Source organism: Sorex araneus, chromosome 2, assembly GCF_027595985.1.
Source record: "Sorex araneus isolate mSorAra2 chromosome 2, mSorAra2.pri, whole genome shotgun sequence".
Classification (NCBI taxonomy): Eukaryota; Metazoa; Chordata; class Mammalia; order Eulipotyphla; family Soricidae; genus Sorex; species Sorex araneus.
This window is the reverse complement of record NC_073303.1, coordinates 227191851-227212255: the sequence shown is the minus strand read 5'-3', so window position 1 is coordinate 227212255 and position 20405 is coordinate 227191851. Positions and strand designations below refer to the sequence as shown.

Sequence of the window (20405 nt, the reverse complement as noted above, 5' to 3'; positions counted from 1 at the left end):
GCTCTTAACCCTCTGTAACTATGGCTTTGACCTGGCCCTCTTGACTTCTTATACAAGCTATGTTATTAATTTGTTCTGAATCTGGATAAGCCAAATGGGATAACCAACCTATTTTTGTGTGGGTTTTTTTTTTTTTGTTGGTTTTTTTAAATTTCAAACTGCACCCACCATTGCTGTGGCGTTTCTCCCAGCTCTGTGCTAGGGGGCGAGTTGCTCCTGGTATTACTCTGGGGGCTATGCTCTGCTGAGGATTGAACCTGGAGCTCCCACATGTGAAGCATGCTCTCTAGTCCTTTGAACTAGCTTTGCTGCCCAGTTCACTTATTTAAAAAAAATGTTATTGTGGGTTGTATACATGTTTCAGTGACAGAGTACTTGCTTTATGTGTTTGAGGCCCTGGGTTCAATTTCCAGCATCACAGGAATAAAAAATAAAAACAAAACAAATTTTCAGTTATAAATAGATTTTAATGTGGGCAAATTGTGTGCCTTGGGAATGGGGGGACTTCCAGACAGTACTCGGCTGGCAGTAATTGACCAATCATCTGGACTGGAGTTCCTCCACACACTGTCGTGCTGTCCACCCAGCCCCCAAATTGCAGCCTGTTAAAATACAGACCTATTTGGGTTCAAGATTAATTGTTTATTTTTGGGCCACACCTAGTATGCTCATCTGGGGAGGCTTGAAGAGCAAGCCTCTTGGGGAAAACTTTTCTAATGAACAAATAAATGTAAGACAAAGAGAGTTAAATATTGTATACTAATGTTTCTTCTCATGGATGAAGGGGATGGGGGGACTGTTGAACCATTATTAGTTCAGAAAGTATCTCTTGGGAAATGGGTCTGCATGAGGAAGCTCTAAGTTCAATCCTCAGCACTTTATGCCCTTTAGCACCAAGCAGGGAGTAGACCCCAATGTGGCCCCCCAAAAAAATCCTTAAAATATCTGTTATAAATTATGACTTTGTATTTGATAGACAGGCTGTAGACCTAAGACAGGAGTACTTCTGATGGCTATAAGGAGGGATTGGTTATGATCTTCAGGCAGAAAGCCAAGGTTCAGCAAAAGAAGTTTTGTCGTATTTATATATTGTTAAGAGAAGAGAAAACCATTTTCTCTGTCACCAGAAGTAATTCAGTATGTAGTATAGAGTTGGCCACTTTGTAGTTGTGTGGCCTCAAGCCAGTTTAACTTGGTTTTCAGTTTTTTTTCTCTACATTGAGAGCAATAATATTTTGTAGAGTAGTATGTAGACTAGAATATATAGGCTTGTATAAATAGTAATGCAAATAACATAATGTGACCTGTTTTTTTCATTTGTCATTAAATTTTCTGCTTTTTATTATTTTTTTGGTTGGGGCAGAGGGAGAATAGAACCCAGTGTCTCATGATTGTGACCCATGTCTCCATCATCTTTATTTGATAGTAACAATGTTTGCTGACCTGAAGATATAACCTAGGATTTTTTAAGGGTGGGCGTCACACTGAGTGGTGCTTAGGATTTAATCCTGGCTCTGGACTCAGGAATCACTCCTGGTGGTGTTCGGGAAGGACCATGTGGGATGCTGGGCATTGAACCCAGGGGATTGAACCAGGTCTGTTGCCTGCATGGCATGTTCCCTGCCTGCTGCACAATCACTCTTTTTTTTTTTTTTTTCTTTTTGGGTCACACCCGGCAGTGTACAGGGGTTACTCCTGGCTCTTCACTCAGGAATTACCCCTGGCGGTGCTCAGGGGACCATATGGGATGCTGGGAATCAAACCCGGGTCGGCCGTGTGTAGGGCAAACGCCCTACCCACTGTGCTATCACTCCAGCCCCTGCACAATCACTCTTAACCCCACACTAGAAATTTAAAGGTACCCTGTCCTGAAAAATACCTGCCTTGGTAATTTAATATTGACAACTGAGGTTTGAGGGTTTTTTAAAATTTATTTGTGTAGTTAGCTCTTGGCTTTCTCAGATGACCAATCTGAAGAAAATGACTGAATATTTTGAGGATTGTTTAGGTTATTTAGATACTTTGGGGGGGGGGTTACATCCAGCTGTGCTTAGGGCTTACTTATGACTTTGTACTCAAGGATCACTTGTGGCAGTGCTTGTAGATCCGTATATAGTGCCTTATTAAACCTGGGTGTTTTGTTTTTTTTTAAGTACTCGTCAGATGCTTTCTGACCTGAGGTAGAGGCAACTTGGAAATGTAAGCCTGTCTTTCCCGCTAATACTAGAGAATAAGTAGTATTTTTGTTTGTTTTTTGGCTGGAGCGATAGTACAGCGGGTAGGGTGTTTGGCTTGCACACGGCCGATCTGGGTTGATTCCTCTGTCCCTCTTGGAGAGCCCGGCAAGCTACTCAAAGTATCCCGCCTGCACTGCAGAGCCTGGCAAGCTACCCCGTGGCGTATTTGATATGCCAAAAACAGTGACAACAAGTCTCACAATGGAGACGTTACTGCTGCCCGATTGAGCAAATGGATGAACAATCGGACTACAGTGCTTTTTAATTTTGGGGCCACATCTGGCTCTGTACTCAGTTAGGGAACACTGACCACATGCTGAACTGGGATCAGCAGTGTTAGTAGTAACTTTATTGGTGAATAAGCATTATTCACCAATATATATTATAAGTTAAGTAGTTATATATTATAAATAAAGTTGGTAGCACTGTTGATGATTACACTTAATTCCATGTGGTGAATAAGTACTCTTGATTCTTGACAAGTCAGAGAGCTTTGGAGAATAGTTTGGTGGGTCTATTACCCGTAAGTCTAAGACCAGCAGCAAACTAACTCCTTTACTCAAGGGTTTGTTAGAATAAAACTTCTCTGATCTTATCTCTGAACTACTATGTCAGAATCTGCATTTTATTACGACTGGAATGATAGTACAGCAGGTAGGGCATTTGCCTTGCATGTGGCCAACCTGGGTTTGACCTGGTCTCCTGTTCGTATGTTTCCCTGAGCCCATCAGGAGTGATTCTCATACCACAGAGCCAGGAATAAGCCCTGAGCACCTCTGGGTGTGAGTTCCAAAAGAATCTGCATTTTATCAAGAATACTAGATGATTTTGTTTTGGTTTTTGGGCCACACCCAGCGGTGCTCAGGGTTACCACTGACTCTGCACTCCTGGTGGTGCTGAGGGGACCCTATGGGGTGCTGGGGATTTAACCTGGATCTGCCACATGCAAGGTAAACATCCTACCCACTGTAATATTGCTATGGCCTTGGATAATTCTTATACATAGTGAACTTTGAGAAGCACTCGTATGGTATATATTTACCCATTGATTGAATAAATACTGTCTTGGCCTCTGTGTGCTAGTTTCAGGTACCATAGAGCAGTAAACCATAGACAAGGTTTATTGCTTTTTGTGAAATTTGCAAACAAAGTAATTAAGTAACTGAAACTTTGAAGGGAGTAAATACACTTTTGTTCTAGGATAGAATAGAACTGATTATCAATGGTTTCTCTCTCTCTCTCTCTCTCTCTCTCTCTCTCTCTCTGTTTCTCTTTCTCTTTCTCTCTCGTTTGTCTGTACTTCTTTTGGATTATAAATCACTCGAAGCAGAACTGGAGCCAGTAACCTTTTGACTTGGTCAGACTAATAACAGTTCTTATGTAGTATATAACTACTAGTTATATAAAAGTTTCTCTAAAGACGACTATGGTGTTTTTGCGTAGCCGTCACTGTTAGTGTGTGGCCAACTTCCCATGATTCAGTTAAAATAATTTTTATTTTACTCAGAATGAGGGGGGGTGGCATTATTATTATTATTATTATTATTATTATTATTATTATTATTATTATTATTATTTTGCCACACCTGCCTGTTACCAGGGCTCACTCTGTGGCAGGGGTCAGTTTCAGCAGTGCTAGGAATAGAACCCAGTTTGACTGTATTCAAGGCAAAGCGCCTTACCCACTATTTCTCTCGGCTCCCTTAGTTAATTCAGATCATGCTCTTTATCTTTCTCTTTTAATATATACTCTTTGATTTCAGCCAGCAAGTGATGATAATAATTGTTTTTCACCTTCAGAGTTAATTTTTTATTAGTAAAGTTAACAATAAGGGCACAAATAAAGTAAAATTCAGCAGAGAGGAGACCTTATCAGTCAGAAGAATGAAAATAACCTCTCTAATCGCAAAACTAAAAAAATAAAAAATTAGAATGCAGAAAACAGTATTTTGTTGACGGGAAAAGGAAAATTGAGTCATTAAACCAGAGTCACACAAGAAGATTAATCATGAAGTTCAATGTTGGGCAGGTGTAGCTGCAGCATTGTAGTTGTAACAATCACTGAGGTGCCCCACCATGGCTGAGGATGTCCTGTCCTGCATCTAAAAGGCTACATGGAGTTGATTCTGTGACAACATATGGGTGCAAATTAAAATGCCAAATTAAAATGCTTTCAGACTTGTCTACTAAAGTCGGTACTAGTTCACTAGTAAACACTTCCAAGCATACCTCATTGTCTTAGAAGTTAGTTGTGCCGTCTAAGGGGCAGATTAGTTTACCTTCAGGTAAAGTAACATTTCCCTTGTTTGCAAAATATGGGTGACAGTAATACTCAACTACAGTTGTTAAAAAGGAAAACAGATTAGTTGTTCTTTACTGTCAAAAAAACATAGATATTAGTTGTTATTTGCTGTCAAATGAGTGGAATGTTACCAAATTTTCATCTTTTGGGTGTGGGGGCGGGATTTGGACCACTACCAACAGTTCTCAGGAGTAAATGTGTTCCTGGAGATTTAACTTGGTTCAGAGTGTGCAAGGCAAAAACCCTTCTTGCTGTACTGTTGCTCCAGCCCCTAAATTTTCATCTTTTATTTTCTGTGAAATATCTGTAAGATCTACGGGGACCTGAGATTTTGGTGCCGGATGAAATTACTTAAGTATTATCTTTTGTTTTTAAATGCTTGTAATTTATAGTCTTTTTAATATTGGAGATGTAAAAAGTAAACATGGAGGATTGAACTGCCATGAAAAAAATAACTTTAACTGCTTATATACTTAGTTTCTGATATCAGTAAGTTAGTAAAATTAGTAATAATAATGACTAAAAAATTGGTTTCATCATAATTATGGTAACTTTTGTTCAAGTTCTTGATTCTGTTCTTTTAAAACTGCCATTTCTTATGATAGGTGTCATTCTGCCAAAAATTTGATTTTTTTTTTCTCTCTGCAAACAAGCAATTAGCATTATCAGTGCTGCTTTTGATTTAATCAGTAATAGCATACATGGCATAAAATATGGTAGTGATTGATATATCATTTTTGTGAATTTAGGATTTCAGTATTTTTGTGGTAATTTGAGGCTGTGTACTGTATATATGTTAGTGTGTAGATTTTTTTTTCTCTCTCTCTTTTAGAGATTCAAGGATCAAATCCAGGGCCCTATACATGAACTGCAAGGTTCTACAACTGAACTACATCCCTGTCCCCTAAAAGATGATTTATATAACTAGTTTCAAAGACTTGCTTCTAATTTGGTAGAAGAAGTAAGAATTGTGATGGAGGTCTTTATTGAACCTTCATTAAAAGATACTCAAATATGGGCTAGAGAGATAGTATAGTGAGTAAATTACTTGCTTCTTTTAAATGCAGCTGACCTGGGTTCAAGTTCTATTTGATAAGATAATTCTGTTTATAACTTTAATTTTACTTGTCAGAGAAGCCTTTAGAGTTGCCAGCTTTAAGTAGATGTTAGAGTTCTTTGATACTGGTAGTAATAAGGTTGTTATTTGGATTTGAATTTGGCATTTAGTTCTTGGTCGTGGCAAGAATAGTGATTTTTGGGAGCTAGAAGATAGTTCAGTGGTTTAAGGCACTTGCCTGGCAAGCACAAGTCTTGAGTTCAAATCCTGGTGCCGCCTGCAAACGGAGCCAATCCTGAGAGCTCTAGTATTAGGGGTCGTCAGTGAGAGAGGCCCTGGGAAATGGCTCAGTGGTTTAGGAAGCTCTTAAGGTTGGCTTGAGGTCTTTAGACTAATCCTTTGTACTGTGCATCCATCAGGCAGGATGGTCCTGATTGCCCTGTTGATTTGGGAAAGAGGTGCGGGAGGAAAGTATAGTGATCTCCTAGTCAAACCACAGGAACATTGTTTTTGGTGATGTTATCTTGGCATCTGTTGTTTAGCCATTATAGTGACACTATACAGTGGCTGTTACACTACCTTTTAATAAATTACTCTCCTTTATAGTTTAACCATAATGGATTCGGAGAGTAGTGATTAATAAAAAATCATCTTTGGTAAGAGATTTTTGGTATAGCATACATTGTTTCCTTTACATGGTGCCAAATATAAAGATGACTTTCTAAAATTTCTGCTTAGTGTTTTTTCTCCTCTTTTTCCTCTGTTTTTTTTTTAACTGAATCACTTTGAGATACAGTTACAAAGCTTATATGATTAAATTTCAGTCATACAATGATTAAACGCCCATCCCTACACCAGTGTACATTTTCTACCACCAGTGTCCCCAGTATCCCTCCTGCCTCCCTGTTTTTTTTGTGGGGGTCAGGGCAGGGGCATAGCAGTGCCCAAGCCATACTTCTGGCTCTGTGCTCAAGGATCACACCACATATGATCCTCTGAGTCCCATCATGAGTGATCACTGAGCACTGCTTTGTGTGACTCGGAAATAACAACCAAAATTTTAAGAAAGTAAAACTTGGGACCAGTTATGGTGTTAATTACTAGTTGGCAGAATAAAGTTAAATTTTGGAATTACTCTTTCTTTTAGCTTTATTAAGATAGTGCTCAGGGGCTGGGGCAATAGCACAGCGGGTAGGGCATTTGCCTTGCACGTGGCTGACCCGGGTTCGATTCCCAGCATCCCATATGGTCCCCGGCAAGGGTAATTCTTGAGTGCAGAGCCAGGAGTAACCCTGGTGCATCGCCTGGTGTGACCCAAAAAGAAAAAAAAAAAAAAGACAGTGCTTAGTGGACAACCATATGTGGTCTAAAGGATTGAACCGGGGTCAATCAAGCATGCAAGTCAAGAATTTTATCTGTTGTACTATCTCTTTGGCCCCTCTTCAGATTTTAAAATAATACCTTGATAGGGGCCTGGGATGTGGCTCTACACACATGAGGCCCCAATTTCTATTCCCACACACATTGTTTCTCCAGGACTTCTGGGTGTGTCCTTTATTTGAAAACATTTTTACCTTGGTACTTATTGGAACACTTGGAAGTGTAATAGTTGGATTCTTCCCTGAACTACTTATGATATGAAATAGTTATGAATTAACTTCTCAAAGCTAGGTTGTTGCTGTGATTCGTTTATTTGAATATTGTCTACTTCATAAGACAACTTGCAAGGTTTGGTGTTTGTACACTGGTTTTGATGATAGGTCAAAGCTTTTAGTAGGACCCAAATCAAACTACAAAAAGTACTTCCACCTACCTTCCATATTAATCTCCACATGATTAGTATGTGGAGTACAGTTAAAATAAAGATGTGTATATAATTCTGAACAAGCTTTCACCAGGGTGAATACAATTACTAGGCATGAAATTTGCTACTTCTGTTTCATCCAAGTAGAATTTCTCCTCCTGGCCTGGTTTATGTTAGTGACTGAAATACAAAGAAGGGCCTGAGTGATAGTACAATGGGAAGGGTGTTTGCCTTGCACTCCGCCAACTGGGTTCAATCCCCTGCATCCCATATGGTCACCCAAGCACCAACAGGAGTAATTCCTGAGAGCTGAGCCAGGAGTAACCCCTGAGCATTACTGGGTGTGACGCAAAAATAATAATAATAATAATTTAAAAAAAATAAATAAATAAAAATAAAAATATCTTAAGAAAAGGAAGACTACTTTTCCGCATACACTGAGCCCACTATCTAGTTTTAAAGAACCTTTATTTATATAAATTCTTACAGTGGTAAAAATGTTGATGTGTGTGCAAAAAAACAAGAGGGAAAGAGAAAATAACGACCTAAACCAGTATTTCTCCACTAAGTGGTGTGTGGTTCCTTCTTATCCCTAAGATATTCCACAGCCACAGTTAATTTCTTAGAATTTAACCACATGAGACTAGGAAACCAACTAGTAAGATGGGAATCCCATTAAGGGACAAGGTTAGACGGGGACTATGGTCAGAAAATGATCGAGAAACACTGACCTACGCAAATTAGGCGTGTAGAAACTATTACGTTTTGATGTAAAGCAGGCATTATGCTTTTAAAAGCAAAGCTGGGGGGGGGTGAGGCTCTTGTCTTGCAATGGCTGACCTGGGTTTGATCACCAATACCACATATGGTCCTCTAAGTCCCATCCTGAATGTTCCTATAGCACTGCTGTGTGTGACTTATAAACAACTGTAGCACTGTAGTGCTGTCGTCCCGTTGTTCATTGATTTGCTCAAGTGGACACCAGTAATGTCTCCATCGTGAGACTTGTTACTGTTTTTGGCATATTGAATACGCCATGGGTAGCTTGCCGGGTTCTCCAAGAGGGACAGAGGAATCGAATCCGGGTGCAAGGCAAATGCCCTACCCGCTGTGCTATCACTCCAGTCCTTAGAAACAACAACAAAAATTTTAAGAAAGCAAAACTTGGGACCACTGATGGTGTTAATTACTAAGTTCGAAGAATAAAGTTGTTTTTTTTTTTTTTTTTTTTTTTTTTTGCTTTTTGGGTCACACCTGGCAATGAACAGGGGTTACTCCTGGCTCTGCGCTCAGGAATTACTCCTGGCGGTGCTCAGGGGACCATATGGGATTCTGGGAATTGAACCCGTGTCGGCTGTGTGCAAGGCAAACGCCCTGCCCGCTGTGCTATTGCTCCAGCCCCATAAAGTTGGATTTTTTGATATATTATGAACTAGGTAATAATTAAAACACAACAGGAATTGTTCATGTTTTTGTATGTGATTTTGTTTTTTCAATGTTCAAGATCAAACAAAGGGTCTGATACACACGAGGCAAGCACTCTACTGTAGAGCGCTATCACCAGTCCCTAGTTAAATATTTGTTATGTAAATTTAAAGCAATCATGTCTAATCTCTTTCTTCACTGCTTGCTTAATCTTTATTAATATGCTTTGCAGTTTATTCTACTTGGGAAGTCTTACGAATTCTAATATATCTTTGATTAGTTCTGTACAATTCTCAGTCATCTTTCTCAATAGTGAGTGCCTCTCTACAAAGTGGTCTCTTACTTTCTTCTGGAGTACTAAAAGTACATATTTGTAATTATCCTGTATTCAACCTCCTTTTCAACCTCTCCCATTTGCCTTTTTTGTTGTTGTTTTGGGTTCATACCTGGAAGTGCTTAGGGCTTACTCCTGGTGGAGCTTAGTATATGTGGTGCTAGGTTCCATTGAACCCTGGTTGGCTGCATGCAGGGCAATGCTCTGCCTGCTGTACTATCTCTCTGGCCCATCTATTAAGAAATTGTGTTCTTGGGGGGGAGGGTTGGGCCTTACCCATTGGTGCTTAAGGTCTACACTGAGCTCAGGGGTCACTTCAGTCGTACTCCAGAAACCAGGTGGTGGTGTAGGAGGTCAAACTGGGGTTGGCAACATACATGTGCCTTAATCTAAACTTTGTGCAGTCACTTGAATCCTAAGAGATTACACTCTAAATTTTGTTTTTTTTATTCGTTTCTCATTTTGGCAGTGATTGGGAACCAAACTCGGGACCTCATAATGCAAGGGAAGTGCTCTATTGTAGTGTCTTGTTTTTGTTTCATTTGGGGGCCACAACATGTAATGCTCAGGAGAAATCACATGCTAGGTAGGGATCGAGCATGGCCCTCTTGTATGCAAAATATGCATTCAAATCTAGTGGAACTCTCTCCAGGACTTTAAGGCAATATTTAATTTTGGGGTTTTGGGCTATACATCTGGCTGTGCTCAGGGTTAAGGTAGACCCCAGGGGGAGGGGGAAGAGAGAGTGAGAGAGTTGGGAGGGTACTTATCTCTGTGCAAAGGGCTGCTTTGGAAATCACTTGTGGCTGGGCAGATTTTGTGCCCTTACTCTGTCTCTCCAAACCAAGCCTTTTACATTTTAATGCTTTTCCTATTCATCAACTCTAAGATGCATTGTTGCACATTGTAACTTATCCAGAAATTGGGTACATATTATAGTATTTGGTGTGGCACAGTTAATACCCTTTTTCTTTGATGTGTTAAATATCCCTATAGGTTTTGTAAAATGGGATAGTGTAACTTTTCAATTTTGAATAACACTTGAGTCTTTGTGAGTCTGTCATAATTTCTTTGTTTTTTATTGTTTGGATCATTTCCATTTCTTTTTATAAATATGACTGTGAAAATATAAGTTGAACCATTTTATATTTTTGTTTATTTATTTCACTTAGGTTTTGTGTAGCTCCAAACAATACTCAGCAGTTACTCCCAGCTCATTGCTTGGGGTTTTGTTCCTGGTAGAGTTCAGGGGCCCATGTAGTGGTGCAGATCCAACACAGGTCTTCCATATGTGAAAGCCTGTTCTATCTTTCTGGTCTCTAAGCTGAACAATTTCATACACCCTAATAAAGAAGTAACTTACAAATTTTAGAGGGGTGGTTTTTATGATTTTTCTTCTGTGATTTTTGTTTTTCAGAACTAATTTTCTGTGATAGTAGTTTATATTTATCTTTTGGGGGGAGGGGCACACCCGACGGTGCTCAGAGGTAACTCCTGGCTCTGCACTCAGGAATCATTCCTGACAGGTTTTGGAGACTATATGGGATGCCAGGGATTCAACCTAGGTCAGCTGTGTACAAGGCATTGCCTTACTCCCTGTACTCTGTTTAGTCCTTATGCTTGACTTTTAACTTTACCTTGCAATTTAGGTGTAATAAATTTTTGTGTGGTATGTTTTTGAGGTGAGACAGCCAAACTACTTTCTATTTAGAACCAACATACTTCATACAGTCACATTTAAAATACTAGTTCTTTATTAAAATTAAGGTATACTTGGTGTGACATTTTTAGATTTCAGATTATGTTGTGATTTGATGTTTGTATATGTTTCAAAATTATCAGTGTAGTAACAACCATCTCTATTCTTAGCTGTTTTTTCTTGTGATGAGAGCCTTTAAGATCTATCTCAGCATCTTTCAAACATATAATACAGTGTTATAAACTATAATTGCCTTATAGTATATTATGCTTTCATGATTTATTGATTCATAACTGAAAGTTTAGTTTAGTTCTTAAAATAAGGACTTTTTCATTTTGCATTTAATAAAAATATGGCTTAATGAGTTAAATTTTTCTAAGATTGGGGGGATAGCTGAAAGGGTTAGAGTTCATGCCATATATCTGGAGACCCCAGAGTTCCTTCCATAGTAATAGATGGTCCCCTGAGCACTTTTGGGCATACTCCTCATGGCCCCCAGTTCTGCCAGTTTGAACCAAAAACTTTAGGTCTGCAAAGTTAGCCCAGGTTTTGGCCCCTGATAGCACTGAGCACTGCTTGGGATGCTCCAAAAGAAATAATTTTTTCTCTCTGTATCACGCATCTTTTGTTACTATTATTTTGGGCCGTGCTGGGAATCAAACGAAGAGTCTCACACATGGAAGGCATATTCTCTGCCATCTAGTCTCATCTCTAGCCATAGGTTCACACATTATTTGTGTTAAGAACTGAGTTTTGAACTCATTTGTGATTCTAGAACAGTTTTTCCCAAAGTGACCAATACTGCACTGCAGTGGGCTACTGAAATGATGGGGGAAAGGAGTTGTAGTACAGTCAGGTACAATTAATTGGAGAGATCCTTTCTGTTTGTTCCCTTAAGGAAGATAGGTTTCCAGGGGGTACTCTAAGTAATTTCTTCTGTTCTGGAGAGGGAGTGGTATGCCGTACAAGTTTAGGAACTTCATTTCTGCAACCTCAAATTTTATAAGGTTAGATAATAAGTGTCCCTCTCGGAGAGCCCGGCAAACTACCGAGAGTATCTCGCCCATACCGCAGAGCCTGGCAGGCTACCTGTGGCATATTCGATATGCCAGAAACAGTCACAAGTCTCACAATGGAGACTGGTGTCTGCTCGAGCAAATCAATGAACAACAGGATGACAGTGCTACAGTGCAGATAATTGTTTGGAATAACAAATCTTAGTTTACTGAAGAATACTTTGAAGAATACATACTGAAGCTACATACTCTGCATGAGTTATTTTAAAGTTAAGGTTACTTTCTGTAGGATATGTAGTCTTTTTCTGTATATGTTACACTTAAGTGAATTTGATACTTGTCACAATGTTTTATCAATAATCCAGAAGTTAGATTTCTCTTTCTGAGAACCGTAATTTTTATTTTGCCTTTTCCTGGGTTAAGGATATATCTTGTATTCTCAGAATTGAGGAAGGGGAAGAATGAGTATGTAAATATAAAAGTTTTCTTCTATTAAAGTACTTAATACCAAATTAAAAACTAGACTTAAATGCTCTTTACAGATTTTTGCCCCTGGTGTCTCAAAAATTAAGCTGTATCTACATTTCTAAATCACGTTTAATCTGTTCAAAGGCAAGTTGTGGGAATTCTACTAATCCAGTGCAGGTAGAATAGGTGTATTACTTGTGGAAAAAATTTTAAATGAGGGGCTGGAAAGATAGTACAGGGTTGAGGTGCTTACCTTCCATGCAGCTGACCCTGGTTCAATCCGCAGCTATTCATATGGTTCCCCAGGATGGTGGGGATGGGGGGGGGGAAGAAGAAGAAAAGATAAATAATAAAACTAAATGGATTGGGAGATAACACCACAATCTAGATTGAATTTGCAGCACTACATCGCCCTTGAAAATTTGCTGGGTGTGTTTCTGGGTTTGTTCCTGAACTGCTGGGTTGAACAGCATTGCATCCTTTACAAGACCATTTGAAGTGAATTCAATGCCTTGTTGACTGAAAATTTCTGGTGTGCCCCTCTCCAAACTTTTTCTGACGTATACTTGTTAGTTACTATCATAAAACTGGCAGATTCTAATGTGAGGGATGAGCTACATAACCACCGTTTCAACACCTGGTATTTGCTTCAAGGTATGAATATAACTTGACACATAAAAGAACATTATCTGAGCTCTCTTTTTTTCCCCCAAATTTGTTTCATTGATCAAAAGAAACTATCCAAAAATCGAAAGAAAAAAATTAATCCACAGCAGCCTATAGAATGTAATTAATGATGTTTCATTAGTTTACACACCTATACACACACACAACTTGTTACTTGTATCACTGTAGCCCCATTGTTCATCAGTTTGCCCAAGTGGGCAACCAGTAACATCTCCATTGTGTGACTGTTACTGTTTTTGGCATATCCAATACACCACAGGGAGCTTGCTAGGCTCTGCCATGCTGGCGGGATACTCTTGGTAGCTTGCCACATTCTCCGAGAGGGACGGAGGAATCGAACCCGGGTCAGCCACATGCAAGGCAAATGCTCTACCCGCTGTGCTACCACTCCAGTCCTGTTATGTGTATAGTATGTTTTATTAGAAAGGTAAAGGGGGATTTCATTGTACATAATTTTGGAAAAAGTAGTTAAGGCCTCTCTGAAGCCAGATCTTCTCAGCAGCTCTTTGTGGTTTTGCCTAATAAGAATTTTCCTTTGGTTGGTCAATTTTGGTAATTTTGGTTGGCCAATATTTTTATTTGGGATGGGGCTTGGAGGTCACTCAGGTGAGGGGTTGAATTGGGATCTGCTGTGTGAAAATCAAGTGTGCCATGCCCCCTGTACTATCTCTCCATCCTCCATTTTATTTTAAACTATGAATCAGGGTCAGCTGTAAGAATTTTTGCTGCTCCTCAAAAACACGCAGTTTGTTTCTCATAAGCTGACCTCCCAGTTTCTGAAGGATATAAGCTAAGGTAATTTATTTCATGCACTTTGGGAACCACTTTTCAGAGGAAGGGCTTTAGACAGAAGACAGTTAGAAGTAGCTTTTAGGAAAGGATCTATATTACTTTCATGTAAAATATTTACTTTTGGTTTTTGTGCCACACTCTGGGGTAGTTAGAAGTTACTTCTAACTCAGTGATTAGGCTGAGAGGATCAGGTAATGCCATGGATCAGACTTGAGTTTCATATATGTATGTCAAGATGTGCTTTGTTTGTTGAGGTGTCTTTCTGACTTGGAAGCAGACTTTGGAAAGTTCAGTCTTTTTTTTTAATTTTTAATTTTTTTAATTTTTTTTTTTTATTGACTCACTGTGTGGAAAGTTACAAAGCTTTCAGGTTTAAGTCTCAGTTATACAATGCTCGAACACCCATCCCTTCACCAGTGCACATATTCCACCACCAAGAATCACAGTATACCTCCCCCCCGACCCCCGCCGTCCCCCGTCCCCCACCTCCCCAGCCCCCCACCCTGCCTGTGTAACTGGTAAATTTCACTTTACTTTCACTTTACTTTGATTACATTCAATATTTTAAAAAAAAACCTCACTATTATTGTTTGGAGTTTCTCCCCCCAAAGTTGGACCTGCTGAAAAGGAAGCATTTGATAAAAAAAAGTTCAGTCATTTTTGAGAAGGATCAAGTCCTGTTCATTAAATTAGGTTAAAAGGCACGTTTTTTGTGCTTCCAACTTTTAAATACTCTTTCTCCCAGCTTCATTATAGTCCATTTCAGCTTTTCATTTCTTATGTCAGTGATTACATGATGTGGCCAAAAGATCACATGAGATGACAATACATTATTTTGCAAACTTAACACAATTTCAAGATAAATGGGAACGCCTGTTCCAGATTGCTGGGTTTGGGGAAAACATTCTAGCATTGATAGAATAATTCAGATTTAAAGATCTGTTTGTTTATTATTTATTTTGGGTTTCAGGGTCACACCACGTGATGGTTAGGGGCTACTCATAGATCTGTGTTCCTGGCGTACTTAGGGGCCCATATGGTGTTGGAGATCCAGCCTGGGCACCCATGTGGCAGTCAGCCTGTTGAGCCGTTTCTGACCCTCTGAGTATGAGCTAGCTTTCATAGTTTAGATGTCAGTGAAAGTTGTGTATTTTGTAACATGGGAAATTAATCTAGGTACACTTGAATCATTTGTCTTGAACACACAATCTCCACCAATATCAGATACTTTAGTAGAAAATGACGTGACATTTTAAAGTAGATTCAACAGAGTGCTAGTTCTATGTTAATAGTTTTTAATAGAGGCTTTTATATAGATAGCTTATTTAAAATTTTTAAAATTTTGTTTGGGGGCCACATCTCGTGCTCGGGGCTTCTTTCCTGGCTTTCTGTTCAGGGAATACTCTTGGCAGGAGTCAGGACCATATGCAGTGCAAGGGAAATGCCTTAGCCCTTGTATACCTCTCCTGCCACCACTGGGTAATCCAATTTTATATATCTGTAAATGTTTCAAGTTCATCAACTTAAAAAGATTTTCAATTTGTATTTTCATTTTGAGCCAAAAGCTTGTAAATATTGTTTGCTGAATATATAAGATATTTAATGTTGGATTATTTTTCACCTCTAATATTTTTTTCCTAATTTTGATTAAAATGTAATGTCTTTTAAGATTTATAAATAGCCTCCCCCCCCCTTTTTTTTTTAGCAGGTAACATCTAAAGGAACTGGTTTAAATCCTAATGCCAAAGTTTGGCAGGAAATTCCTCCAGGAAATACTGATGCCTCTTCAGTAACTCATGGAACTGAAAGTTCTTGGCCTGAAACATCAGCCTCATCAGGTTCTCATCCTGAGGGTAAGTCCTAAGTATTTCATCAAAACCAGTCACATTTTGGGCTAGGGAGAGATAGCTCATTGAGCTTATTAGTGCATGCTTTGCATGCAGCAGGCCTGGACTTGATCCTTGGTACTGCATGGTCCCTTGAGCACCCCCCCGGAGCAGTCAACAAGCACCATGCTAGATGTGACACAAAAACAAACATAAAAAAAAACCCTGAGCAAATAGAAGGGATCACATTTTCATTGAAAGTATGTCCAGACAGACAAGTTGGGCAAGTTCTTAGATTATTTGATGTATCTTTATTAATATTTATATATAATTTATATAGTATTTACATCCAATGTGAATGGATTATGGACTTAAAATAGTTAGACCCAACATTTAACCCATTTAAAATATGGCATTTTAAAGTTAGGTATTTTTGTTGTTGTTTTTGTTTTTAATATTATTGACAGTGCTGTTTCCACCATGATCTTGGGCAAATGACTACTTGCTGATTTCTTCAGTGTAAAATATTACTATGACTTTGGCATGGACTTTTCTTTTTAAAATTTGCCTGCCATTCTTGAGCAGGAGGCATTCTAATCTTTGTATTATTCTAGTTTTAGTATGTGCTGCCGAAGTAAACACATGACATAGCACTTTCCTGAGAATTAACTGAAAGAGTATGCAATTGTTTGATAGTACTAATTGAAGATGTTGTTAGTCATTTTGCCAGTTTGATTGTGACCAAACTTGCCCCCTTATAATGTGGGCATTTTCCCACCTGGTAGAATTCTTTGAGATCTTGTTATAGAAGGCAGTGCTCAGATTTAAAGAATGCCTATTTATTTTTTTTTTTACTTTTTTTTTTAAATACAGGCAGTACAGAACTTTCAGATGATATATGTAAGGAGTATGAAGTAATGTATTCATCTTGTGAAACCACAAGAAATGCTACAGGCATTGAAGAATCAACTGATGGAATGATTTTAGGGCCAGAAGATCTGAGTTACCAAATATATGATGTTTCTGGTAAACTTTCTGGTTTTATTGATAAATTTAGAATTCACTGTGCTAGTTTTTTTTCTGCTAAAGTCTCTTTAACATTCTAACATTCTGATAAATATCACTTATCAGTCTATTGTCTTATTTGGAAAAGTTTATATTAAAAAATACTGTTTTCAGAAGACTAAACGGAAAATTATTTTTATTTAAAAACTCTTAATAAGGAAAAGTGTGAAATTAAAAATAAAAAGAAACAATAGTTTGAAGAGACCTAAATTTTCTTTTCTTTTTTATTTTCCCACCCAAATTTTGGTTTTGGGCCATACCTGGCATTGCCCAGGGATTACTTCTGGCTCTGCACTCAGGAATTACTCCTGTTGGTTCTCAGAGGACCACATTAGATGTCAGAGATCGAACCTGGTTGGTCACATGCAAGGCAAGTCCCTGCCCTCTGTATACACTCCAGCCCCAAATTTCAGTTTTTTGGCAACAGCTAATCTCTCTCTCTTTTTTTTTTTCTTTTTTTATTTCTTTTTGGGTTATACCTGGCGATGCCTGGGGATTACAGCTGACTCTGTACTCAGGAATTACTCCTGTTGGTGCTTTGATGACCATATGGGACACCGGGGATCGACCCTGAGTCAGCTGCATGCAAGGCAAACGCCCTACCAGCTTTACTGTTGCTCTAGTCCGCAGCTCATATTTCTTGGTCTCTTAGTTTCAGTCATTCTAAGTTCTGTTAATTTTCTTGTCCCTTTTTTTCAATTCAAAAGGCAGTTAAAATTTACTGGAACTAGTTTTGAGGAAAATGCTATATTTTATATTTAATTATGGTTCAGTAGTTTGTGAAATATTTTATTCATATTCACTTAATTAGCGTAGATTAATAATTGCTTGACTTTGGGAGAGATAGCATAATGGGTTGGGTCTTTGACTTGCACTCTGTTGACCCGGGTCCAATCGCTGGCTCCCCAGATGGTCCCTTAAGCTTTCCAGGTATGATTCCTTAGTACAGAGCCAGTAGTAAACCCTGAGCACTGCCAGATTTGGCCCCAAAACAGAACAAAACTTGCTTGGATTTAAAATAGATTAAAATTAACAGGCTTTGATTATATCTAATTTTTCTAAAGGATTTTTTGGGACAATAAGTGTAATGAAAGATCTAAGTTTTTTGTTGTTGTTTGTTTTCTTTTTTTTAATGGTATACTAGCTCTGCTGAGGGATTACTCCGGGCTATTCCTGGGACCTTGGAGTGCTGGTGGTCAGTGCTACTGTGTGCAAAACATGTACTCCAGCCCTTAGAGCTATCTCTAGCCCCTGCAGCTTAATTTTAGGACTTCAATGAGGATATATAAGCATTTGCCCGTAATTTCCTTGTTTATTATAAATATCTAGATTAGGATTTTATTTTATTCCCTTTTATTTTAAAAGGGAAGTGGGCTGTGGTTTCGTATAATCATATAAGGCAAAGGCTCTTTTCTCTACTTGTGGTCATAATCTACCTAGCTACTCTTTCATTTGAACAGAATTGGGTGTTTTTTATTTTGGGTGCACATCTAGCTGTTCTTGGGGAACCATGCAGTACTGGAGCGAGAAACCAGCCAGGGTTTTTGCATGCAAATTATTTACTTGAACTTCCTGAGGTAACTTCCCAGTTCATGAACAATTGTTAGGAGATGGAGCAGCCAGTTGGTATTTTAGGAAGTTTCCTATGACTTAAAGTTTCTAATAGCCAGGACTTCGGTAGGTGAGTTTTTTGTTAGAAGGCTTGCAAATGAGTAGAACACTTCTTTGGAGGGGTATGGTAGAGAGGCTATTCTGACTTTTCTGTGCCAAGGTGCAAAGGACTGCAAGGGGGCTTTTATAGGCAGAGGATGCATTTTTTAGCCTTTTTTTTTTTTTTTTTTTTTTGGTTACTCCCGGCGATGCACAGGGGTTACTCCTGGCTCTGCTCAGGGGACCATATGGGATGCTGGGATTCGAACCCGGGTTGTCTGCGTGCAAGGCAAACACCCTACCCGCTGTGCTATGGCTTCAGCCCCCTAGCCCTTTGAACTATCTTTCCAGCTCTAGATTGCTTTTATTTTATTTCATTGTTTTGGACCATACCAGCAGTGTTCTGATACCAAGTAGTATCACCACTACTTGGTGGTACTTGGGGAACTTCTATTGCTAGGGATTATATAATTGTTCACTCACAAGTGCTAAGAAAAGATTGGGGTAAAATGATGCCCAAAATTTACTTCTGAAAAACCTATATTTTGTCTTCTGCATATTGAATTTTTTTCCTTTTGGGGGGGCTCATATTGGACTGTGTTCAGGGATAGTGCCAGTCTCTATGCTCTGGGACCACTTCTGATAGATTTGGGGAACCATATGTGGTGCCTGGAATCAAATTTGGATCGATCATATACAAGACACCTTACCTGATGGTTGCTCGATAATTATTGTATGATTAGAACTCAATCATGAAAACCTTGTAGCTATCTCAAAAAAAAAAAATGACACCTTACCTATAGTATCTTTTTGGTTCAGTCTACTTAATAGTTAAATTTTTTGCAGGGGTTGGGGTAGGCAGCTTTTGGGCTACACCTAGCATGCTCAGGGGCTATACCCAATTCTGTTCAGGGAACCAAGTGGTGCTGGGGATTAAATTATTGTTGGCAGCATACGAGGCAAGCACCTTAACTCCTGTACTATCTCTCCAGCCCATTTATCAATTATTATTCAATGGCTTTGAAAATAACAAGATTAGTTAGTCTGATTCTTTAGATTTTTGAGTGACTTAAACATACCTATTAAGATAAAATGCCTAAATCAAGGAATGAAAAGGAATATTACTGAAAGAAGTTTTAAGAAGTGTGCTTACTACCAAATTAATGCCAACAATACAAATGTAAATATATGTATAATTCTACTTAGCTAGTTCCTCCTTCAAATTCAGATTTAATAATACTTTTGTGAGCTTTCATTAAAGAATCAGTTACCACATATTTCACTTAAGTGTTTAAAATGTATCTTGCAAAATAACTGAGTACTTTTGGCAGTAATGATGCTTTTGTTAGTTGGTAGTTTTAAAACTGATGAGAAATACAGCTAAAGAAACATAGGTTACAAGAATTGGATCTAAATTCTATCCAGATTCTAGTATCTGGATTTTAATGTGATTTTACCTGTATAGCTATCTGGATTCTAATGGGAATTAGAATCATGTTATTTTATGATGAATTTTAAAATGTGGATATTTTCTGGCACTTGAGTATAATAATATATAAAGTATGCCACTTTGATAACTAGATATTAACCTTTTCCTGTTATTTTCTATCACCAGGAGAAAGCAGTTCAGCAATTTCTACAGAAGACTTAAAAGAATGTCTGAAGAAACAATTAGAATTCTGTTTTTCACGGTATTCTAGTATTTTTGTTTATCTTCTTTTTCAAATTCTTTGGCTAGTAGATGTATAAATACCCCTAAAAATATAGTGAAAAAGAAAAAATGGCTGGATGACTTTAATTTATTTCAGTGATGCATTTTGGTATCATTTTTTTTTCCATTTTTGGTGCCAGGATGGAACCTAGAACCTCACACAAGGCAAGGCATGTGCTTTATCACTGGATTACATTCTCAATCTGCCCTTTATTTTTTCCTCTTCCTTTTCCCTTTCCTTCTGTTTTTGTCACTTCTGGTGGTGCTCAGGGGACCAAGCAATGCCAGGGATCAAACCTAGGGATACCCACCACACACACACACACACACAC

The 20405-nt window shown here is 38.5% G+C and overlaps 1 protein-coding gene across 2 annotated transcripts in view; it reads left to right on the top strand.

Moving 5' to 3' along the window:
* LARP4 (La ribonucleoprotein 4) overlaps window positions 1–20405 on the top strand; it is a 75026-nt gene that overhangs the window by 8965 nt on the left and 45656 nt on the right. For both annotated transcript variants that reach the window (XM_055127946.1, XM_055127945.1), the window contains exons 2-4: window positions 15527–15674; window positions 16521–16673; window positions 19978–20053. In XM_055127946.1, the coding sequence (XP_054983921.1) occupies window positions 15527–15674; window positions 16521–16673; window positions 19978–20053 (377 nt within the window). The remainder of the gene's footprint in view (window positions 1–15526; window positions 15675–16520; window positions 16674–19977; window positions 20054–20405) is intronic.